Source organism: Pan paniscus, chromosome 17, assembly GCF_029289425.2.
Source record: "Pan paniscus chromosome 17, NHGRI_mPanPan1-v2.0_pri, whole genome shotgun sequence".
NCBI lineage: Eukaryota > Metazoa > Chordata > Mammalia > Primates > Hominidae > Pan > Pan paniscus.
The window spans coordinates 87,703,144-87,725,629 of NC_073266.2; the positions used below are offsets into that span (position 1 = coordinate 87,703,144).

General features: G+C 35.4%; 1 protein-coding gene across 3 annotated transcripts in view; it reads right to left on the minus strand.

Annotated features, from left to right (window-relative positions):
• RTTN (rotatin) overlaps window positions 1-22,486 on the minus strand; it is a 202,514-nt gene that overhangs the window by 169,984 nt on the left and 10,044 nt on the right. For all 3 annotated transcript variants that reach the window (XM_034944011.3, XM_063597359.1, XM_063597360.1), the window contains exons 8-11: window positions 19,962-20,127; window positions 17,217-17,398; window positions 14,785-14,900; window positions 3,429-3,599 (exon numbers count right to left, since the gene is read on the minus strand). In XM_034944011.3, the coding sequence (XP_034799902.1) occupies window positions 3,429-3,599; window positions 14,785-14,900; window positions 17,217-17,398; window positions 19,962-20,127 (635 nt within the window). The remainder of the gene's footprint in view (window positions 1-3,428; window positions 3,600-14,784; window positions 14,901-17,216; window positions 17,399-19,961; window positions 20,128-22,486) is intronic.

A 22,486-nucleotide genomic window follows, 5' to 3' on the forward strand; every position in this document is an offset into this window, starting at 1 on the left:
AAGTGATACTTAGAAAATGGAGTTTGGGCCAGGCGCGGTGGCTCATGCCTATAATCCCAGCACATTGGGAGGCCAAGGCAGGCAAAACAAGAGGTCAAGAGATCGAGACCATCCTGGCTAACATGGTGAAACCCCATCTCTACTAAAAATACAAAAATTAGCCGGGCATGGTGGGGGACACCTGCAATCCCAGCTACTTGGGAGGCTGAGGCAGCAGAATGGCTTGAACCCAGGAGGCGGAGGTTGCAGTGAGCGGAGATCACGCCACTGAACTCCAGCCTGGTGACAGAGCAAGACTCCAACTCAAAAAAAAAAAAAAAAAGAAAAAAAAGAAAATAGAGTTTGGACTATATGCTCTACAGAATTCTAGGAAACAAAGCTGCAAATGTTTAATAACTAAGGGCAACAAAGAGGCATAAGGAATAGTTTTCTAGTTTTCATAATTTCTCCCATACCTGCATTTTAGTGTGCCACTCCTTCGTTTTTGTAATAAGTACACCATGAAACACTGATGTCTGAATGATCTGAGATATTTTTACCACTAACATTCAAATTCAGAGATAACCTCACGTTTAAAAATACAGTCAGTAAGAAGATTTTAAAGAAATATTTACACATATTAAAATCACTTTTAACAGACTTCATACAATGGAATATTTTGTAATAAAAGTTAACAAATTAATGCTATAGGCAACAATAGTTATGAACCTCAAGAAGGAGTTGAGAGAGTACATACTTTATAATTTCATTTAAACAACATTCAAAACAGGCCAATTGATCTACAGTGACAGAAGTCAGAAAGGAGTGTGGCTTGGAGAAGGAGGGAGAGGTAACAGATGGGAAGGGGTCTTTGGAATGCAGGTAACATTCTATTTTCTGTTATGGGGGTGGTCACTTTTTAAAGACAGATGCATTCACTTAGTAGAAAAAGCACTGAACTATGTACTTTTCTGAATGTATATGAAAGTTTAAAAAAAAAAGCCTTTACAGAATTGTTTTTTTCTGATAGCATTTTAAAAATCATTTAAAAATTTAAGTGTTCTAGTTAAACTAACAGTGCACAATTTCAGAAACTGTAACTGGCAAACACACAGAAGAGACATCAGCCTTAGGCACTTTCAAAAAGTGCTTCTTTTTAGTAATTTCCCGGCCATATATTCTCACAATTATCTTTTCCGGGTACTACTCTTTTTATCCATTCTTTAGTTAAAAACAATGAAACTCGTGAAACTATAATATTTTTAAATTATGCTTATAATAAAAACATGTTTAAGCATTCAGCCTTTGAACTAGTAATGCCACTAGGAATGTAAGAATCCAAAATATGAGTAAACATGTGTAAGTAGCAATTCAGCATAGTGTTATTTATCAAAATACCAAAAAAAGAAAAAAAGAAACCTAAAAGCTTAATTTCTGGAATCCTTGTGGAAATCATAAAACATCTTGCTGGTAAAATATTAGTACCCATTAAAATTTATGAAGTGTTTAATTAAATGGAAAATGTATGTTAGATAATAAGAAATGGTTAAAAAAAAAAAAAAAGAATAAACAGGCCAGGTGCAGTGGCTCACGTGAGTACTCCCAGCACTTTGGGAGGCCGAGGCGGGCACATCACCTGAGGTCAGGAGTTCAAGATCAGCCTGGCAAACATGGTGAAATCTGGTCTCTACTAAAAAAAAATACGAAAATTAGCTGGGTGTGGTGGCTCACACCTATAATCCCAGCTACTCGGGAGGCTGAGGAAGGAGAATCACTTGAACCTGGGAGGTGGAGGTTGCAGTGAGCCAAGAAAGTGCCACTGCACTCCAGCCTGGGTGACAGAGTGAGACTCCATCTCAAAAACAAAAACAAAACCAAAAAACAAATAATAATAAATAAATAACTTTTATAGATGCTGTCAATTGGACTTAAAGCAGAAAAGAAAAAAGCCTCAAAACTAACTTGAAATTATAAATGAATTTTTATTCTTCTTTGTACATCAAAATGTTTTTTAAATGAACATTTTATTTTCTGAATAAAAGTTAAAAACTGAAAACACCAAAGCTTAAGAAAAGAAAGGTCTAGGTAAAATAGAAAAGTAGGAAAAAGAAAAGTACTAGAATAAAGACTAGCACAGAAGATAGTTTATTGCTATCATGGGCAGAAAAGCAGCTTTGTGAAAGACACCTAAAGCAACACGTTAATTAAAAAAACAACTTTCAAAAGACATACTAAGGTATGAAATCATATATTACGTAACTCAAACTACAAATATGGTTTAGACATAAAACAAGTTACCAAATATTAACTAGATGAATCAAATAAAAATCAGGATATTTAATCCTACCAAAGATGACTTCTGAAATTCTTTTGATCAGGTGCTAAAATAAAAATATTAAGCAATTAAGTTGCTGACAGAAAGGAAATAGTGGGATACCTTCAAGAGAAATGCATGGGACCAAAAAAAAAAAAATCCCTTAAGTTACTAAAATATGCAACACACCAGCAATATACATAAAGTACAAGAAATACAAGAAATAGGACAGTCCTCAGAAACCAACTTGACCAACACTTAGAAACTAAAGCACTGCTAACAGTATTTTGAATAGATATAACAAGAAAAAGAAAAGGTTCTATGACATTAAGATATGCTAACTATAAAATAATTTCTGGAGCAGCAATGGAAACTATTGTTTGTATTCTGTGTGTCAAGGAACCTGGGAAATAGTGAATAAGTAAAGAACTCTGACAACACGTACCTAGCTGAAAAGAAGGAAAGGCTACTCTTGATATTAATGATAAGAACCAAGACACACACTGCAGAGATAAGATCAGTAGGCTTTCAATGCCCTCCAATCAATTAAAAGATACAAGTGTACCAATTATATATGTATATATGTATGGAAAAATGTATTCGTATATTAAGACATAATCTCTTCCCTCAAGTGATCCCAAAGTTATTAAAGAAACCAAAGAAGTCAAACATATACATGTATATGTATATGTATATGTATATGTATATGTATATGTATAGATAACAGCCAAGTCTTGTCTTTTACAAAACTAAGTTCCATGAGGCCAGGGACTAATTCTAACCTATTCAGTTTTACATCCAGCAAGTAATACTGTTAGTCCACTGTAAGCAATCAATAAATTATTCACTGAATGAACAAGGAATAAACAAACAAACGTACGGACTGCAATAAAACATATGCAATAAAAGCAACAGCAAGATTAAAAAATAATTTCCCATCAAATGATTTGTCAAAATTGTTCAAAATGTTAGCCATTTCTCAATTTCTTCATTTCCCATATAACCTGTTACACTTATTTTGAAAATGGCCTAAAGCACAATACCTTCACACATGAAAAGAGCAGAAGAAATTTACAACAGAGCATTTATTTATAATAGTCTGTAAAGTACAAATGAGCAGCATTGCCTGCCTTACCTTTTCAACAGGGAGAAGCGTTTGTAGCAGTCGAACTGCAAACAGGGAAATGCTGATAAAGGCCATTCTGTGGTGCACAAGCATCACCTCTGGCTGCTCCAAACTGATACTACTTTTATGGTAGCACATGGTTTCTCCAAGGGCTCCCAACACCAGGAGTAGTTTCTCCTTCTGAAAACATTTACACAACATGAAACAGAAGAAAACAACCAATTTTAGGGGCCAGTATACAAAAGCCATGGAGAACAGTTTAAAATATTATCATTTTCATTAAATAGGAAAACAAATCAAAACAGAATTTATTCCTCTGAGAATTACCAATGCCTGCTGACATAATTTAAAAAGCACAAAAGAATGATAAACCACCTACATTTTAAAAATACAATAATCTTTAAGTATTTAATATGATGAATCTTAACAATGAATAAATACAAACAATAAAATATAAAAGGTAAATGAACCATAAATTCCTCCTAGTTTCTAGTGCCTAATTGTTCCAATTTGGAACATTAACACGCAAACCCCTCGTCAAGTATTTCTTATGCTTACTATACGCCTAACACAGTGGCAGGCATAATGAAAAAACAATGCATTAGTACAAGAGACATGATGATCTCTGTCCTCAAATTGATACCAACATTTCTAAAGAAATGCATCAAGGAAAGTCAAATAATTAAAAAACAATTAAATATCAAATTTTATAAACTCTCTTTAGATAATAAGGTTTCAAGTGGAAAATGTTATGCCATCATAAATTTAAATAATTTACTACTTCAAGAGAAATCATATCTTTTAAACTAAAAGGTATACATTAAATATGAAGAAGAATCTATGCATAGTAGACTGTCTTGTAAGTCACATCAATATAGACAAAGTATATCCCAGATATACTGATATGCCCCCATAAACTAGCGGGTAAAAGGACACCCTCAGTAAGAAAGAAAAAAAAAACTGAAGTACTTAACTTTCAATTTTCCATTGAAAACATATGAAAAGAAGAATGAGAAATACCTGCAAACTAAGAACAAAAATCTAATATACCAGAATTTCTTCAATTCAAGGATGACTATACAGGGAACAACTAAAAGGTATGAGGCCCAAAAAGCACAAGTCGTTGGCAAGAATATGGAAAAAATGGAAGCCTTGTGCATTGCTGGTGGGAATGTAAAATGGGGCAGCCACTGTGGAAAATATAGTGGGCAGTTCCTCAAAAAAACACAGAATTATCATATGATCCAGCAAATTCCACTTCTGGGAATATACCCAAAAGAACTGAAAGCAGGGTCTCCAAAAGAGATGTATACACACCCAGGTTAACAGCAGCACTATTCACAACAGCCAAAAGGTGGAAACAATGAAAGTGGCCACTGACCAATAAATGCAGAAACAAAATGTGGTATGTTGTATATACATGCAAGAAAAGGAGGCCGGACGCGATGGCTCACGCCTGTAATCCCAGCAGGATTGAACTTGAACCCAGGAGGCAGAGGTTGCAGTGAGCCAAGATCACACCACTGCTCTCAGGCCTTGGCGACAGAGCAAGACTCTGTCTCAAAAAGAAAAAAAGAAAAGGGTGTTGAGCATTCAAAAGGAATTAAATTCTGATACATGCTACAACATGGGTGAACCTTTAAAACATAAAATAAAATAAGCCAAATACAAAAGTAAAATAAGCCAGATACAAAAAGACAAATATAGATTCCACTTATATGAGGTACCAGGGGCTGGGGATAGGCAGAATGAGGGGTTATTGTTTAATGGGTACAGAGATTCCATTTGAGATGATGAAAAAGTTGCATAGATAATGATAATGGTTGTACAACAATGTCACTGCAGAAGTAAAAGGAAGACAAAATGATCTACATAAGCAAAACAAGGCAAAAACTTTTGAGAGTAGACCAAGCATAACTATACTATAAAAAGTTTAAATTTTCCTATAAATGAAACAATTTCATATTGAAGTAAAAAACAAAAATTAAAAATTTATATATAAATCCTTAACTGTCATGGGATTATAAGTAAAAATAGAAAAGAAAATTCTAAAAAAACTTTGTGAATAAAAGGTTAAAAGTTCAATGAGTAGTAGAATTAAAACAAAAATTCTAAGCAATATGAATAGTGAATAATTTAGGGCAAAATAAATTAGAGTAATTTTCTACTGATGACATGTTTAACAATAAAGACTCAATAAAAATGAGTCTGTGATCTGAATAACACAGGACATCAACAAAACATGTTATTGATATGGACTTATAAATTTTAACTCAGTCTTTTTGAACATAATTAAAATTAATAGACATAAACTTTGAACACTGCAAAGAATATAACTTCTCTTTAAGTTTCCAAGAAACACTGACAAAAATTAACTTTAAACATACTTTGCCACAAAGAAAACTTCAATGTATATTTAAGGCTATATTTCTCTGATCCCCAAGAAATAAAACTAAAAAGCAATAAATATTTAAACCGAAAGTAGAACAATCCTTACAAAATTAAAACAGAAAAAGTAAAACGCCCTCATACAAACAACTACTGGTCTAGAGAAAACAAATTGGAAATACAGTGACAGTCTTATTATATTGACAGGCAATTAATTCCTCCATACAGTATTTCTCCATGAAAACAGTACTAGGAACAACATCTCTATTATTCAAGTCTATTTACTTGTGAAATTGTTTAAAATAATCTTGCTAATTCTAATGATGAATTGAGTACTTCTCAAAATATCATAAAAAGAAAATACTTTAAGAATGAGTTTTACAGTTCTATTTCCAACATTTCTTCTAAGCATAAAAAAAATGGCTTTTTGTATTGTTTTGTTTTGTTTTGTAGGAAAGGATTGAAAAACAATAGTAACTGGCCCACATTTTTTAATTCTTTGGGCTAAAGATGTTTAAGCAACAACCCTAAAGGAGTTGAAGGTGGGGGAAAAGACCAGTCCTCACAGGATACTCATAGTTTTTACAACAGAAGGTACAAAACTGAAATACCAGGTTAGCAAAATGTCTTAAATATTACCAATAAAACAGATTTTATAGTGTAAACACAACTTACACACTACCTCTGCAATATACAATGGGTTGTGGATTCTACAAGGCACCTGGAGTAAGAAACTGCAGCAAGCTCTGCCCCTCACATGCTTCCAATGGACCTTCCACACTGCAGCCAGTCACAGTTCCTCCTGCCAGTCTCACAAGGCACTTCTCTGATTAAAAGCAATCTCATCATGCCTTCAGAGGAAAGGCAGGACTACTCAGCATCATGCCAAAAGACCCCTACCAGCAGACCCTCATTTATCCCACCAGTCTCTCTCCACTATTTGCACCTCACATTTCATGCTCTAGGTGCTTGTGTTCCATCTACTACCAGCCGTATCCTTTATCTCCGATCAGAACTATCCATGCCTCTTTGTCATGGCTCATGGTTCATTCTCACGCTCTGCCAGATTAAAAAAAAAAAAGCTATTGTATTTGCTTGGCCAAATCCTACTTATAATTTAAAACTCAGTTCATTCAGATCTACAAAAAGCCCTCACTGAGGCCGGGTACGGTGGCTCATGCCTCTAATCCCAGCACTTTGGGAGGCCAAGGCAGGAGGATCACTTGAGCCCAGGAGTTTGAGACCAGCCTGGCCAACATGGCAAAATCCAGTCTCTGCTAAAAATACAAAAATTAGCCAGGAGTGGTGGTACATGCCTGTAATCCCAGCTACTTGGGAGGCTGAGGCACAAAAATTGCTTCAATCCAGGAGGCGGAGGTTGCAGTGAGTCAAGATCATGCCACTGCCCTCCAGCCTGGGCAACAGAGTGAGACTCTGAGTCTGGGGAAGAGAAAAAAAAAAAAAAAAGCCCTCACTGACATACCAAGTTCATAGTTCATAGTGTTTTCAAAGCACTGGCAATAAAACATAATGGCTATAAATACAAAACCACAAGTGACCCTGAAAAATAAACTGTGCCTCAGTTATGGAGTTTGCAGGGTCATGATAATTAAATGACTTCATAAATAGTGCTTAGTGTCTGACATATAGTAAGTGCTATATTTAAACTATCTTAGTTTAAGTGTTATTCCTTTATGCTTATCTCTGTTTTACTAATGTCATATTAAAAGTATCTATCACCCACAGGCATAAAAAGCACTACATCTTATTTGATATCCCAAGTGCCTAGCATATATTAATAATGGGCAATCAAGAAATGTGAGTTAAAATAACTGTCTTTGGAATGGTGGCAGCAGCAGGGAAGGTCTATGTAATTAGAGATCCCACTACACCAGTTATCAATTCACAATCTGGTCCAAATATCCTTAATGAGCCCTTACTGGATACAAAGATCTTTAGTTTCTTTCACAATCCTCTTAGCCCCTCTTGAAGTCCTACCAACATTCTACAATTCTACCAACATGCCTTGATGTTGAAGTTACCAGTTCACAGCAGGTCAGATGGGAATTTAGAAGCAATGAGTCATAAAGATGAAAAGACTGCTTTCCAATGACTGAAATGACAGGAATGACACAGAAGAAATGCGGAAAAGAAACAGAATATAGACCTAAGAGTCTAGGTTATCTGGCAGGAGGTGAAAGCTACTTTCTCCTTGCATCTTGAACCTGACTTAGCATGTAAATAGGGAAAAAATAGACCTGATTTGATGATGGAGGACTAGGGGGAATGACATATGACATACTTTAGGTCAGCATAACTAATTTTGGTGAAAATATTTTTTCTTTTATTTACTTCGAGTAATATAAAAATATTCAATTAAGGGGGGAAATTGAAATTCCCTTCCATGCTGAGTTACAGGGTTCCAGACATGATTGATGTTACTGATATTAGTACTGTGTGGAAATACCTAGAGATTTGATTATATATCCTCAGGTACTTAATTTCTAAATTGATAGCAACATTTATTATTTTGTTCCTTTAATGACTCAACAAAAATACTGCTTCTGTCTTTCTTTTGAAAACTGGCAAAAGTATGAACATTAAGAAATTTTACTTGTTTGCTTCTTTTAAAATATAGCCAAAGAAAAGAGACATTTATTCTTTTTAAACAAGTAAATCAAATATAATTTGAAGTACTTCTGTTTTATTTAGCATTTGTAACATACCAACTGGCACTTGTACAACAGAATTAACCTTTAAAGTAAAAATAATTCATTGAATCATAAAGTACCAGCAGCCAAAAGTTAAAAGTGAATGACTAACTTTTACAGATAAATGTTCTGGCCAAGAAAATTTAAGTTAATTTAAGAAACAACTGATAAAGCATTCCTCACACTTCAAAGGAAAAATTTACTTGTTGAAAATCTTCAATATGTGAAAAATCTCCTAAAAGTACTACAAAATAGTGTGACAACCTTAAGGACTAAAGAAAAACCAAGATTCAGAACTATTATCAGAAAATGAAAGACTTGAAAATATACCCATTTTAAAATATGCAATTTGTTTCTCTTTTTAAGAGGTTCGTGTTATGAAAAAAATAAAAGTTTGGGTTTCTTTCTTACATGGGTATTGTTATTATGTAAATATCTGTAATTTATTTTTTTTATATTCAGACCTCTATTCACAAGGATTTCAGACAGCCTGTAACAATGTTTAATTAAATATAGACCAACTTACATCAAAATAGCATAAAGAGAAAAAAACTGATAAATGTAAGAGTCAATATATATTTTTATGACTAATAAATTTTGATTCTACTGGCCTGACAAGGCAGCAAAAGGGAAGGGAGAAAGGGAGAGGGGAAGGAAGAAAGGGAGAGGAAGGAAGACCAGACATTAGGAATTCACATTAACAGAAGAGATAGAATGCCAAATCTTCAAGGAAGGCAAGGTTATCAGATGACAATTTCAAAATGAAAGATATTAAATGACAAATGATTTATGATATTTTGAAATGTTAAAAAAGATATGGTTTCCAGTTACATGGAGACATACTCTGGTATTCCATAGATCTCTTAAATATTATGTTGTAATATAACATTCTTAAGGCTACTACTGTACACATGTTGATTACTCATGCAAAATATTACTTATCAAAACACTTCTTGCAAAAAAAACAAAATTTAATTCCATATTTTCTAAAATTATCTACTCTACTGAAATACAAACAGCAAAAAACAAGGTATCCTGAACTCTCCACACTTTTAATGATTATTCTAAAGTTGATCCAGAATTTTCACTCTAGATAAATGTACATTTAAGCTCCTAATAACTCACAGATAGGCCAGTTGCTTAAATGACATAATTAAAAACTTTACGTAAAACTTCCAATTCTGGCCATGAAATAATAACAAGGACATCTCCTGTCCTTCCCCAGAAATCAACTAGAAAGTGGCATAGTGTCATTGCAGGACTGTGATGCCAGAGAGAAGGAAAATAAGCAATGAGAGTCCTACTATACCTGAAAACAATTACTGTACAGCAAACACAGGCAAGAGAAATCCAAAGAGTCTGACAGTCTCGATGACTTTAGGAGATGAAGATGCCTGTGGAAGCTGACATGGTTAGGAATTGTGGGAGAGCTATGCAAAGAAAGAATTTCAGAGACCTAAACAAGTTTCCACCCAGACCATGCTGAGATTAGGTGGCTTAGATTATAGGTAGATACTCTGTAAATACAGACCAAAGATGATTACTGAGATTTAAATTGAACAACTCCCAGGGCTCACACAAGACAATAAAACTCAGTCTTCAACCAGGCAGAGTAGACAGTCATCAATCATCACTTTGGACATTCAATAGAGGTCCCAAAGGATCACATCTCAGGAGCAGAGTTTAACCCCAAGCAAAGGTTCTTCTAGATCAGGGTTTCTCAACCTTAACACTTCCTCAAGGTTTTTTGACATCTTGAGCTAAAACATTCTTTGTTGTGGTGAGCTGTTCTGGCTTCTATCTACTAGAAGCCAGCAGCACCACTCCAGGTGTGACAATCAAAAATGGCTCCCGACGTTGCCAAACATCCTCTGGGAAGCAAAATTACCCCCCAGTTGAAAACCACTATTTTAGACCCATTCTAGCAAAATTTTTTAAAGTCTTGAGAAAATGAAACTGCTCTACAAGTAACATAACCACCTGTCAGCCTCAAACTTCTGGGTTCGAGTGATCCTCCTGCCTCAGCTTTCCAAATAGCTGGGACTATAGGTATGCACCTACATGCCCAGCTAATGTTACTAATTTTTGAAGAGACAAGATCTTACTTTGTTGCCCAGGTTCATCTCAAGCTCCTGGCTTCAAGTAATGCTCCCATGCTGGCCTCCCAAAGTGCTTCAGAACCCTCCCAAAGTGCTTCTAAAAGGGTAAAATAAAAAATCAAGATACTCAACATGGTAACATTGAAAAGGTCCAGCATCCAATCAGAAATTACTACACACATCAAATATTAAGATCCATAAAGAGAAAAGTCAGCCAGTGGACAAGACCCAAAACTGAAATACTCAAATGTATAAGACCTATACACTGACAACTTCAAAACAATGCAGAGACAAATTAAAGAGCTAAATAAGGCTGGGCACAGTGGCTCATGCCTGTAGTCCCAGCACTCTGGGAGGCCGAGGCAGGCAGATCACCTGAGGTCAGGAGTTCGAGACCAGCCTGGCCAACATGGTGAAACCCTGTCTCTACTAAAAATACAAAAAAATTAGCTGGGCATGGTGGCACATGCCTGTAATCTCAGCTACTTGGGAGGCTGAAGCTGTAGTGACAGTCACTTGAACCCAGGAGGCGGACAGTGCAGTGAGCCAAGATCATGCCACTGCACTCCAGTCTGGGTGACAGAATGAGATTCCATGTTAAAAAAAATAAAAATAAAAATAAATAAAGAGCTAAACAAGTGAAGACATATATATGGTATTCATGGATCAGAAGATTCAATACTATTAAGATGTCAATTTTTCCTGAATTGATCTACAAATTCAACTCAATTCCATTCAAAACCACAGCAGGTTTTTTTTTTGTGTGTGTGTGTGTGTGTGTGTGTGTGTGTGTGTGTGTGTGTGTGTGTGGTGGCGGGCGCCTGTAGTCCCAGCTACTTGGGAGGCTGAGGCAGGAGAATGGCGTGAACCCGGGAGGTGGAGCTTACAGTGATCCGAGATGGCGCCACTGCACTCCAGCCTGGGCAACAGAGCGAGGACTCCATATCAAAAAAAAAAAAGAAAAAAAAAAACAAGAACAAAGTTGAAGGACTTATACTACCTTATTTCAAGACTTACAATAAGCTTCACTATAGCTAACTATAAGCCTTCACTATAAGCTACAATAATTAAGTCAGTTGGGTATTGGCATCATAAGAGAAAACAGATCAAATAGATTCCGGAAGTAAACCCATATATAGTTAGTTGGTAAGGAATTCAGGAAAGAAAGGACAGTCATTTGAACAAATAGTGCTGAGAAAATAATTGTATACCCATAAAAAAAAAAGTTCATTCCTTACCTTGTACTAGATACAAAAATCAACTCAAAATTAATCAAAGATATAAAACCTAAAACATATGTAATAATTCTAAAAGAAAGCATAGGAAACACTCTTTGTATTCCAGGTTAGGCAAAGATTTCTTAGATAAAATATCAAAAGCATGATCCATAAAAGAAAAACTAAGAAACTGAACCTCATCAAAATTAAGTTTTTCTGCTCTTCAAAAAGCTAAATGATCATCTCAATAGAGACAAAAGATTTGGCAAAATACAATAATCATTCATGATCAAAACTTTCAACAAACTAAGAATACAGGGAACTTCCTCAACTTTATAAAGGCATCTACAAAATACAAATGTACTAGAGCTAATCTTGTATTTAATGGTGAAAGATCGAATGCTTCCCTCTAAATCACGAAGAAGGCTCTCACCACATCCATCCAACATTATACTAAAGCTTCTAGCCAGGGCAATTAGGCAATTTTAAAAAATTAAAGGTATCCAGAGTGAATAGAAAGAAATAAAACTGTCTTTATTCACAGATAAGATGATCTTAAAACTGTTTTTATTCACAGATAACAAGATTTTATAGGTAGAAAATCCTAAGGGATCTACCAGAAAACAAAACAAAACAAAAAAAACTACCAGAACTAGTAAGTTCAGCAAGGCCACCAAACAGACGATTAATACACAAAAATCAATTGTATTTCTATATACTAACAATGAACAATCCAAAAACTTTTAAAATTTTCATTCACAATGGCATTGAAAAGAATACTTAAGAATAAGTGTTTTTTTTAAAAAAAACCTAGACTTGCTCTCTAAAAATTACAAAAGATGCTCAAAATCATCAGTCACTAGGGAAATGCAAATTAAAACCCACTAAGATACCATTGCACATCTATCAGAATGCCCTCTCCCCCCCAAAAAAAAAAAAACTGAACATAATAGATGTTGAAGATGTGGAACAACTGGAATGTCCATAGGAATGTTATTTGTAATAACTAGAAACAACCCCATTGTCCACCAACAGGTGAATGGATAAACAAATTGTGGTATGTCCACACAATGTAATACTACTCAGAAATAAAATGAATAAACTACACTAAGCCTTCACTTAACTTGGTCAACAGGTTCTTGGAAACTGACTTTAATGAAACAGCATTACAAGTTCCATGCCGTTTCACTAAATGCTGATGAGAAAAAATAACTGGGTTTGTTATAAGTCAGTTTGCTTAAAGTCACAGTTTCCGAAAACCTATCTATGATGCCAAGTGAGGAACTGCTGTACTACTACATAAACAACATGGCTCAGCCGGGCGTGGTGGCTCACACCTGTAATTCTAGCACTTTCGGAGACCAAGGCAGGCAGATCACTTGAGGCCATTCTACCATAAAGACACATACATGTGTATGTTCACTGCTGCACTATTCACAATAGCAAAGACATGGAATCAACCTAAATGCCTATCAATGGGAGACTGATTAAGGAAAATGTGGTACATACACACCAATGAATACTATGCAGCCATAAAAATGCATGAGATCATATCCTTTGCTGCAACATGGATGGAGCTGGAGGCCATTATCCTATGCAAACTAATCCAGAAACAGAAAACCAAATACACATATTCTCACTTATAAGTGGGAGCTAAACAATGAGAACACATGGACACAAAGAGGGGAACAACAGACACCAGGGATTACTCGACGGCAGAGAGTGGGAGGAGGATCACAAAAATTACCTATCGGGTACTATGCTTATTACCTGGATGACAAAATAATCTGTACACCAAACCCCCATGACACAGTTTACCTATATAACAAACCTGCACACGTACCGCTGAAGCTAAATAAAAGTTTTTTAGAAAAACAGCATGCCCACTTAAATAAATCTACCCTAGAGACATACCTGCACATTTATGAAATAGCATAAGCCCATTATTCATCGTACATAATTTATATTAACAATAATATCCATCAAGAGACTAGGTTAACAAATACACAATGAAGCATTTGCTACCTATAAAAAAGAACAAGAAAATCTCACGTATAGATAGATGGGGAATAATCCCCATACCTACTATTCTATGCACATAAGACGTATTTTTAAGTTATAAAAACAGGGTGCAAAACAGTGTCTATAATATACCACCTTTTATGCAGGATGGGGAGAGGATAAGAATCTACATACTTAGTTGCTTACATTTGCAAAAATAAAATAAAAATAGAAAAAAATAGCCAGAAAATAAAAATGACTACCAATAAGGAAAACATCTTAAAGGTAACTGGATGGGAGAGAGGCATCTCTGAGCTACATTTTTATGAAGAAAAAACAATTCCCAATAGTGAAAACAAACAAAAAAAATCTAACTGTATGCTGAATGGGTAACGGTAGCTTTAAGGCACAGTATTTTGACTGTATATCCTTAGTGAGATTAGTCTATCTCAAAAAGAACAGCCAGGAAATCTTGAACTTTTCATTAGAATTGTTCATAGTAATGTTAATATTGCTGTTCTGAAACTATCTTATGTATGTTTAAGGTCAAAGCTAATAAGCAATTATGCTGATACTGCTAGGAATGAAGACTTTCTACAAGCGCAAGCATAAGAAATACAAATTTAAAATAAGAAAAATAGCAATAAACTCACGATCTTTAAAAATACGTATTTCCTAATTGTTCCTGAAAGAAAAGAATGATATCACAGTAGCTATAACCACCTCTAATGGCCTGGTTTTGGTCTTAATATACCTTCCCCTATTAGAAGTAACCAGAACCTTTGGAAAAATAGGCCTGTTCCAGGCTATTTATAACATAAGCCTGGGACATATTGAGTCAAAAAGAAAAAAGATTTTGAACACGAATGAGACAATGAAACCGGCTTAAAAGAACCAAAATCTTAAAAAATACTATTCCCTATATCCCAAAGAAAACATTGATTCTTACCATATCTATACCAAAAAGGCTGCTGTCATCCCAGATATCTGTTGAAATTGCTTCACCAATAAGTGTCATATCCTCTGTAAGCAATTCCAGAACTCTTATTATCACTTGTCTGCTACCTAGGAATACAAACAGAAAAAAGTAAAGGAGAAGAAGTTACTTAACTTTAAAATAATCAGCTGAATATCATATTGCTCAATTTTCTAGTTAGTCATGCTCCAACATTTTCTCTTTTTTTCTAATGTTCTTAGAACTGTAGAGAAATCACAATTTACAATCACACTGAAGGCTTCTGTTCCAGTCACAGTACTACTTTACTATATAACAAATCAAATACATTTATAATTGGAAAAGATATTGAAAGTAGCAATAATCTAACAAGTACTGTGAGATAGATTAAAATAATTTTTCGAATTTAGGGACCATCCATTTTACACGTAATATGTGACAAAGCACCAGAAAGGTTTAGAAAACGTATTCCAATAATTTCTACTTAGTACTAGAAGGCGTGAGCCTTCTCATAAATTAGTATTTTCCCACACAGGAGTTGCCTGGGAAGCTGAGCTTGGACTGGAGCAACTAAAGGAATAAATGAACATGTTAACATTTGCTAAAAAAACTATTTGTACTCACCTTAAACTCAAAAAAACTTCCCAAAGTCACACCCACCAGAGCAACCTCCTTTCTCCACAGAGACAGAATAACAAAGACTCCACTTCCATTATCCTGTGTGAGACGAACATTCACACGAGACTTTCCCACCCCGCATCCCAAAGGTTAAGTTCTAATGAATCAAAGTAAAACAAACTACCAGATTGGAAGGATCTAGATTAATGTTTTCACTAGAACAGCTGGACCAAATTCTCTTACAAATCTCTTACAATATTGAACAGTTACAAATCATGCCATAATTTACCACAAAAGGGCAGGAGAACATTTAGTTTTTATGTACCAAGATACAGCTTTATAATTATCAATCTGACTTTTTAAAGCAAATTAAGGAAAGGTTAAATGCAAAATCATTAAAGTCTAAGACTGTTCTTCTCAGCTTACCAGACAGATAAACATATGTACTTTATGATGCCAAAGTTCAGATCTTTCTTCATTTCACATTATTAGTATATGAATTAATATATAGTTCCAGCTAGTAGAAGCACTTACTGAGTAAAAAGTATGAGTACACAGTTTTCCTCAGGATGAAAACATTTTAAATGTTTTCCAAATATATACCTTCCTGCTTCTTTCTCCTCCATCACCTCCAAGTGGCAAAAAATAGACATGGGACTTAAAGAACCATTAACTTGGAATATATATTTTTACTTTGCCAGTATAAAGTAAAAAGGGCAAAACTTGGTTATCTTATTTATATCCTGATGAGTTTATCAAACGTTGAAAATGTATAGATTATGAGAACAAAAATCATGACTGTTTTCTTTCTAAAACTTTCTTTACACCTTGCAAAATGCTAAAGTATTTAAAAGCATGGACTTTAGATTCAAAAGAATCGTGGTTCAAGTCCCTGCTTTTAGCCGTTTGACTTCAGGCAAGTTTCTAAACCACTCAAAAACTCAGCTTCATCATTTGTAAAAATGGAGATAAAATTAGTTAACTACCAGTGAAAAAACAAAATGGGTTGATATGAAAAATACATGAAATAATGCACACAAAACCAAGTATGAAGGCAGAACCCAGTAGGGACACATGCTAACTGTTGTTTCATTACTAGACTCAGTAGACATCTGTCATATTGTTATTGCTGTTACCGTTGTTCAGTACAATTACAATTAAATACCAGTGTATATTTCAGTAAACCTCTTCAAATTTTCCTAGTACATCTGAACAAAAATGGGATCTCAAAATATTTGTGGCTTTTTTAAGAAAAATTACTACAAAGGTAAGAATCCAGTTTTGGAGTTTTGTTTTTAACATGTTAAGTGGCTTAAGTAGTAAGAAATGAATGGGAAGAGTAAACAACTGACAGCTAATCAAAAAGTTTCCAAAGAGCAAAAGCCAAAGATTTTTTTATTCTGGTCTATTCATGCCAGTCCACCTTTTATACCTTATTCCAGTTGCTGAATGTTGTCACTGCTCAAATTTAAAATAGCCATACAGTCCAAAAAGAAAAGAAAAAAATAGATGACAGCAAGAATAAATGCAAAAAATAGATAAAAATTCTAAAAAAAAAAAAAAAGCATGAAAGCCTGTGCCAATAAAAACTCATAAAATGGAAGGGCAAGCTGAATAGCCTTCCAAGGCATCCACATTTAATTTAAAAATAATAAAGACCTTATTAGGTTTTTAGAAATTTATATCCCAAAAGATAAGTAAATACAGATTCCAAAGGCCCTAACATAGAAGAGAAAAAAAGGAAAATCCTAACGAAATACAAAACAGACACAAATTATATCAGAATTACGATTTCTAAAACAACTAACCTGTTCTTAAGAGAGGAACAGCTGATTCCAGAATGGAGACACAAAACTGGGGAAGACTGAGCTGCTGGAATTGTAGTTCCAATGTGTCTTCAGTTTCCAGCTCTGGCAGATCTATGTGTCCCATATCCAAAGGTGAATGAACGGATATCCTGGAGTTTACATGAGCATGACTACTATTTCCACTGCAAGATAAACAAATGATAAACCTTGCATACAGAAACAATCCCCAAACAGATTTACTGCATATCTGCTGCCTCGCATATTAGAAGCCTCATACAAGTTACAACTCTACTGCTTCATTCAACTCTGGTCAGATTTGTAGAAACTTTGACAAATTTACGAAATTAAATTCCATAAAGATGACTCAAGGCCAGGAGTGGTGGCTCATGCCTGTCATCCCAGCACTTTGGGAGGCCAAGGCGGGCAGATCACCTGAGGTCAGGAGTTCAAGACCAGCCTGGCCAACATGGTGAAACCCCATCTCTACTAAAAATACAAAAAAAAATTCGCTAGGCATGGTGGCACACACCTGTAATCCCAGCTACTGGGGAGGCTGAGGCGGGAGAATCTTCTGAGCCCAGGAGGTAGACGTTGCAGTGAGCTGAGATAGCGACACTGCACTCCAGCCTGGGCGACAGAGCAAGACTCCATCTCAAAAAAAAAAAAAGACTCTAAATTGTAAATGAAGCCAAAAATGCATCTATATTTTGCTTGTCAGGCTGGTATCTCAAAACATGTCAACATTCCTATAGTAGCAATCAATATTAGCACTGATAACCCATTCATTTCCAAAAGAAAACAAGCAGATTTATAGGAAAGCTCTTCTGTAATCAACGTGTAGAGACAAAACCAATAGTTCATACAGTTTCCTAGATTTTCTGAGTTTCACCACTGTTCTGAGTAAGCCAGTGTTAGTAAATGAAGGATGTTTCTAGAAAAACCTCATGGGAAATGTATTACTTCACTTAGTACATTCGACATCATGTAGTGACTTCAAAAATGCACCCAAAAAAAACGGAACATCCCATTGTCCTTGGCTTTCTTCATTAAAAAGTTCTTACCTCGGATGTAAAGTGCTGGAGTAAGGATTTAAAAAGTGTAGAAAGGCTAGAGCCTCACACTTACAAAGAGCCTTAAAATTTTGTCTTTTGATGTTATCCACAACTGAAGCTGGATCACAAGAGATATATTAATGCTATGGAACATTTAAATCTGCCCAAATTATAAACCAACTTTGTCGTTTCTTCAATTTCAAGATACCAAGCACCCCAAAATATGGAAACGACTCGGGCTTCTCTGTAACTCTGAAAGGAAGTTTCAGTGAGGAAGCTGTTCACTCAGGAGTGAAAACTTAGAAGCATGAAGCACACAAGAGAATGAGGCGGAAAGGCTTCAGGAGAAAGAGAAAAACATGGCTGAACAACCAACTACAATATAAGGACTAAGAGCATAGACTCTCCTATCATTTTATTTAACCCTAGCTCTGCTCTTTACCAACTGTTACGCTCTTAACCTCTCTAAACCTCAATGAGGATGATAATAATAATACTAATGCTATATATAATATCAATCCTATTCTAGGACAACTAAAGGAGACAAAGTATGCAAAGCACAGGGCAGAACACCATACACACAGCAGGTATGAATCGGTATTAGCTTGTTAACAGTAGTAGCAGTATTGCAAGAAAATAATTAAGCCAACAGACCAATGCTTAACTTAGTGAACATTTTTTAGAATGACACTAAAGAGACTAATATGTTTCTAACACGTTTGCACCCAAGGATAAGGTAACATACAAATACCACACCAATCCTTTTAAGCAGAGTTGGTGTATGAAAATCTGGGTGCCAAGCACTGGGGGCCAAGCATGGTGACTCATGTCTGTAATCTCAGCACTTTACGAGGCCAAGATGGGAAGATCACTTGAGCCCAGGAGTTCGAGACCAGCCTGGGAAACATAGTGAGACCCCATCTCTACAAAAAATAAAAGGCTTAGCCAAGTGTGGTAGTGCACATCTGTGGTCCCAGCCACTCAGGAGGCTGAGGCGAAAGGATCACTTCAGCCCAGAAGTCAAGGCTATAATCGTGCCACTGCACTCCAGCCTAGGCAAGAGAGTGAGACCTTGTCTCAAAAAAAAAAAAAGAAAAAGAAAAAAATCTGTATTTACACAAACAAATACCATAAATTGTTCACCTTGAAGGAGTCCTTATTTTATAAAATTCTCCAACCATTCCTTTTAACAGTAAACACTTATCCATTTGTTATAAGACTTACAAAAATCTGTGTAAAATACTATCAACAATGTATCTATCATTTAAAGCTATGCTTTTAAACTTGATCATATTCCGTTTGCAGCTGGTAAAAACAATGTATTGGGTCAGAATCATTTCTTTTTTAATGAAATCGGAACTGAAAACATAGTTCAGTGTGTCAAATATAGTATCAGAATACTATTTTGTGAACATTTTGTTTTGGGGGACACATACACACACATATATATACATAAACAGAGTATATGTTCAAGTACTGAGCACTGAGTTGCGATGTAATATTTATCTGTCCTTACCGTGGATCATGGTCAAAAAAGGTATGAAGCCAGGGTTTAACACAAGGCCTATACCTGTGTTAATGTTTCAAAAAAAAAAAAAAAAGGGACAGAAAAATAATTATCTCCTTCTGAAATTAACACACACACAAGTTAACCGGCATTTCTCATCTCCCCAGAGACACTGCTAGCAGTCACCTAGAGGACGCTGCATCCCAGTCCTGGCCATCTCCTCTGGGTCGCTGGCCTGTGCGCCCAACCACAGAAGGCCGAGGGCTGCTGCTTCCTGGGGAAGGATTCTGGGAATGATGAGTACCTCTTGCTTCATGACAATAAGACAAAGAAGAATTTTGGGAAACTGTGTCTGGGGAAAAAAAGAAAAAATAAAATTATCCTTTAGTAGAAACAGACTTCTGACTATGTGGTATTTATGTATCATTCTTCCAAAAACATTAACAAATTAGGATAGTAGGAATCCTTCTACAGGGGTAAAAACAAAAGCAAAGATCAAACTTTTCTATAAGTATTCACTTAGTACATTTAGGTTTACATCTAACTGACTTGATTACATGGGACCTTCTAGTCAATGGCATTCAGTTACAACATTAGAGACTACCAAAGCAGAAAAACACTAGATCATGCACTCGTCTGCTTAAAACTCTCCAAGAATGGCTACCTCATACTGTACATAAAAATTAATTCAAAGTGGATCAACAACCTAAATATAAAAGCTAAAGCCATAAAGCTCTTAGCGGAAAAAATAAATCTTCATGACCTTGAATTTGGCAATCGATTGTTAACTATGACATCGAAAGCACAAACAACCAAGGAACAGACAGATAAGCTGGACTTCATCAAAATCTAAAACTTGGGTACACCAAGGGAACATTACAAGAAAGTGTTAAGATAACTTATAGAGTGGGAGGAAATATTGGCAAACCATATATCTGATAAGGGTTTAATTTTCAGAATATATAAGTAACCTAAAACCCAGGTTTTAGGGTTAAGAAACCAGTCCAATTTTTAAAATGGGCAAAGAACTTTAATAAACATTTCTCCAAAGAAGATATATGAACAAACAATAAGCACATAAAAAGTTATTAGAGATTCATTGGTCATTAATCATTAGGTCTTTAGAGAAATGCAAATCAAAACCATGAGATACCACTTCACATCTACTAGGATGACTACGATTATTTTTAAAAAAGAAAAAAATGAACAAGTCAGTGATGATGTGGAAAAACTGGAAGCTTTATATATTGCTGATAGAAATGTAAATGGTACAGCTGCTGTGGAAAATAGTTTGGCGATTCTTCAAAAAGCTAAAGATAGAATTTCCATATGACGCAGCAATTTCACTATTATTCACTAGGTATTACCCAAAAGAATTGAAACCAGGCACTGCACAGATACTTGCATGCCAATGTTCACTGAAGCATTATTCACAACCGCCAAATGTGGGTACAACCCACATGTCCATCGACTAATGCATAGATGAATAAAATGTGGGATATACATGCAATGGAATATTATTCAGCCATATAAAGGAATGAAGTTCTGATACAAGCTACAATGTGGATGAAGCTTGAAAACACTACAAATAAACCAGACACATAAGGACAAATACTGTATGATTCCTCTTAGATGAGGTACCTAGAATAGACAAAATCAGAGACAGAAAGTAAATTAGAGTTTACCAGCTTTGGGGAAAGGAAAAATGAGGAATCACTGCTTAATGATTAGAGTTTCTGTTTCAGATAATGAAGAGGTTTAGAAACAGATAGTGGTGATGGCTGCATAACAATGCGAATGTTATTAATGTCACTATATTGTATACTTAAAAATGTTTATAATGGCATATTTTATATTATACCTATTTTACCCCAATTTAAAAAAAGAATTAGGTAATAAAAGCATTTACAGTCAGAGAGAGGGGGAAAAAAAACTCTCCACGAGCTTCTCACTACACTTCAAAGAAAATATAAAATCTTTAAAAAGATCTGCAAGCCCCAATATACTCTGGCCCCTAACTACCTCTCTGATGTCACCTCATTCTCCTCTTCTGCCCAGCTCACTGCAGTCCACTCTCATGGGCTTTATTTCAGTTGCTCAAGGACATCACCCTCAGTGCTAACCTTGAGGCCTGGCCTTCCCTGGAACACTCTTCTTGCAGCTCTTCGAGTGACGATTCCTTGTCACCCTTCAGGTCACCTCCTCTGAGGGACTTTCTCTGACTATCCTAAATGAAGCTATGTTTACCCAACCACGTTGTGTCACATCACCCTTTTTATTTCCTTCAAGTACTTCTCCTTATCTCAAGCAAACTTGATTGTTTATCACCTGTCCCCAGCCTTTTAAAATAGAAGCTTTCTGAGGGACTTTCCCTGACTATCCTAAATGAAGCTATGTTTACCCAACCACATTCTGTCACATCACCCTTTTTATTTCCTTCAAGTACTTCTCCTTATCTCAAGCAAACTTGATTGTTTATCACCTGTCCCCAGCCTTTTAAAATAGAAGCTCATAAGGGCTTGGATCTTATTCGTTTGTTCAGTGTTATACTTCCCTAGAGGCTAGAATATCAGGGGCATAAAACAGGTAATAAATACATACTTATTAAATACATTAACAATTCTTCAGAGATATCAACTTTTTAAATCAACATTGTAACTCTTTTTCTGTTGAAGTATGGGGTACCCAGACGTTCTCTATTACCAGTCATT